The sequence below is a fragment of the Prinia subflava genome, chromosome 8 (genome assembly GCF_021018805.1).
Source record: "Prinia subflava isolate CZ2003 ecotype Zambia chromosome 8, Cam_Psub_1.2, whole genome shotgun sequence".
Lineage (NCBI taxonomy): Eukaryota > Metazoa > Chordata > Aves > Passeriformes > Cisticolidae > Prinia > Prinia subflava.
Genome location: NC_086254.1, coordinates 25,264,844 through 25,268,205, shown reverse-complemented (window position 1 = coordinate 25,268,205; position 3,362 = coordinate 25,264,844). Strand labels below are relative to the sequence as shown.

At 39.9% G+C, this 3,362-nt stretch overlaps 1 protein-coding gene across 1 annotated transcript in view; it reads right to left on the bottom strand.

Moving 5' to 3' along the window:
- VAPB (VAMP associated protein B and C) overlaps positions 1-3,362 on the bottom strand; it is a 32,585-nt gene that overhangs the window by 3,792 nt on the left and 25,431 nt on the right. Inside the window, exons 4-5 of the mRNA XM_063404238.1 lie at positions 3,107-3,187; positions 2,049-2,225 (exon numbers count right to left, since the gene is read on the bottom strand). Coding sequence (XP_063260308.1) covers positions 2,049-2,225; positions 3,107-3,187 — 258 coding nt within the window. The remainder of the gene's footprint in view (positions 1-2,048; positions 2,226-3,106; positions 3,188-3,362) is intronic.

Sequence of the window (3,362 nt, the reverse complement as noted above, 5' to 3'; positions counted from 1 at the left end):
CTAAAGGAGGAGAATTGATTATTTCTACAAAAAAAAAGCTTTGAACCTTAACCCTTCTTGTATTTGTTTAGGTGGGTGTTACAGAGTGGGTGAAAGTGAATTTACAGCTAAGTTAGAGCTCTGTTCCTGAATAATCCTGAGAAGGAAGGGCAGTGAGGCAGGAGAGGAAAGCCACAAGCTCTTGGAAGGAACCCTGCAAGGACTCCTGTCCAAAGTCCAGAGGCGGCTCCAGAACCTCAGAAAAATGATGGAGGAAATGCCAGGAAGGTGCTTTTCTTGCTCTGTTAGCAGGTGAGGTGCTGCTGGGGAAAATGTTTCTCAGCAGAACTGAGTTTTTAGTGCTGCAGGTTTTTCACAAGCCAAGGCAGTTACCCTCCTCATCCTCCCTGTCAGATGTCACAGGAGGAACTGCTTCTCCCATCATATTAATGCTGACATCTTGACATGAACCTGATGGCAAGAATTAGGATATTTTCTTGATTGGGCTTTGGCAGCTCACCTGATTTAAGGGTGAGACCACAGATAAAACAAAGTGACACCAGCAGATATTCTCATTTCAAGGGCTCTCCCTGAGCTGCTGAGCAGCAGAGCTGTGTGTTAGCACACTCCACTCACTCACACACACCCAGAGCACTTCAGAGAGGGGCAAAAGAGTCTTTTGTGACTTAATTTGTGTCCAGCTGAAGCAATGTTAGACTTTTTAATGTGACACAGTATTACAGAGCAAAAGTATAAGGTACCAAAGCAAAAGTCGTCAGTCTATACTTAAAAAAATACTCAAGAAACAAAATCCTAATGGAAGTTACTACTGCCTTAAAAATTGTCAGAAAAGTGAAGTTCAAAGGGCTCAGGGTATGTCAGTGTTCCTCGCTTTTGAATTTAAAGGGGCACCTACATGATCTGAAAAGAACTTATTTTCTTATTAATTAATTAATTTATTTACTCATTGAAAGCCACAGGCTACCCAACACCTCACTCTATTCTGAATGGGGACAACTGCCTTTTGTAAACAATAAACTGTTGTTTACATACAACACACTCTGCGTGGAAACAACAGATTTTCATTTTAAATATTTTAATTTCCTTCTGACAGTGACTCCAGCCTGACACCGACAGCAGCTGGTAGCAGGCAGTGATTTAGCATTGCTTTCTGATGTTTTACAGATGTTTTTAACACTCCACAAAGGGAACAAAGAGCTCACCGATGGAGGATGTCACTGTAAGACATCAGCTCAATTCTAGACAGCTCCTGTAGAGTGTTTATTCAAGACTGATTTGCAAAAAAATTAAATGAAATCATACTGAACTTAAGAGTACTCGCTGGCAAAACAAGAACACAGGGAGAAGTTAGGCTCATGTCTGTTATGGATACATTATTCCTGTGCAAAACAAAACTGTTTTCAGGAATTCCTTCATGCATCAGCCAGCCAGGCAGCATCAGAGCTGAGAGAACAGAGCTCCTTTCACTGGGCTCCACCAGTCACAACATCCACACTTTCCTTGGTGCTGATATCCATGGAAGCAGACACTGAAAGCAAATCAAGCTACTGTAAAACAGAATTTTTCAGCAGTGATAAAGGTTTCTCAATCACTGGATTTCCCAGCCATGTGGTGGATATGACAGGAAGCCCATTTCCCATTCATCTGTCTTAATTTGGCCATTTCAGCAGCACATTACAGGTGCAATTACTGAAACACTCAGTATTTGCACAACACTGCCCTCAAGCTCCCATCGTTTGGGAGAACGGGGCCAAGCCCAACACTGAATGCTTAATTCAGACTGAGAAATTAGGTGGGAAAAAAAAAAGAGGGGGAATTCACTGCTCTGAGTTGCCCAATCACCTTCTGTGACTGCATGACTTGTGCCTCCTTTCAAAGGAACCATTGATTTCAGCACCTTCTCCGAGTTTGCAGAGAAACCCGAATTATCTTTACTTTATAGACAGTACTAAAATATTGTGCTAAGGTCAGGTAACCAAACCTTTAAGATGGAAGCTTCTTGTTCAGGAAAGGGGTAAATCTGAAAAGAAAACAACAGCAATCTTTACCTTAAACTGTTTATTCTCCTCCCGTAACCTCTGAACTTCTACTTGAAGCCTCTTATAGTCTTCCATTACTTTCTTAACTTCAGTGTCATCCAAAGAAGAACTTAGTGATTTAGACATTACAGAGGAATCTGTCTTTGTTGCAGTTGTGGATACAATTTTATTTATTTCTATGTCATGCTGTTAAAAAAGGATAAAGTGATTTTTGGTTAGTTTTTAACACCACACCACACACACCTGATAAACAGGAGGAGAATCAGGTAAAATTGTCTGTGCACACTTGACACGTGCCTGTATCAAAAGAAATAAACAACATTTTGCTTTCTGTGACTTTCCCGCTATCCCAGAAAACACCAGATCAGCAGCAATAAGTGAAGACAGAATGACCTCAACTGTTCAGACCCTGCAGAGACAGAAATGTCCCTAAACCAGACCCACAGGCAATGCTCTGCCTTTAGTACCTGCACACTGGGAAGCATTTTTCAGTTTATTTAATCCATTATCAGTTTTATACTGGACAGTATGTATTTGCTTTATGAATTAATATGTCCATTACTCTAACAAGAAAGGATCCTACAATATTATAGCTGGTAATTTTAATAAAATTCCTAACTGCATTTGTGTCTTCCTCGCCCGTTTTCTATCAATTTACCTGACAAAATCAGAGCTGTACCAAGGAAGTGTTGGACAGGCAAATTTAAACTGCTGATGGTTGTAACTGCTTCAATATAAACTCTGAGCTTCACAACCTGCAATCAGCATCTTTAATTTTTTTCAAGTATTCTTCATCCTGTGACCTTTCACTACATGAAAACACATCAACTCAAAAACTGCTTTGTGCTACTGCTGCACTTATCAAGTTCAAACTGGCTGCTAGTTACACCAAGTATTACCAAGACTTTAAATAGTTTACACTGTGTTTTTAAAGGGTGATGCCATCCAGGCTGTGAAACAGAGGGTTCTGTCTTGTGCTTATACAGCTGTCTGTACAAACATGCTATTTTACAGGATTTACTGTGGTATTAAATTAAATCACTCAATATGCATCTGAAAATACTCACAGGCTTATCATTTTCTGCTGGTAGCTCAAACACACACCTAAGTTTCGAATCCATGAGTTCTTCCGGTTTTGCTTCTTTCCACTGGAATAAGTTAATATTAATTTCATATTAAACATATGAGTACAATCAGGCAGATTGGAAATGCAGTGCATTATGTAAACAACTCACATCATTTCACTCAGAGAGAACCCACAGGTGTTTATCACACTGCCATTCACCACACTCAGGATGAAAAATGAGATCAAAAACATAACTG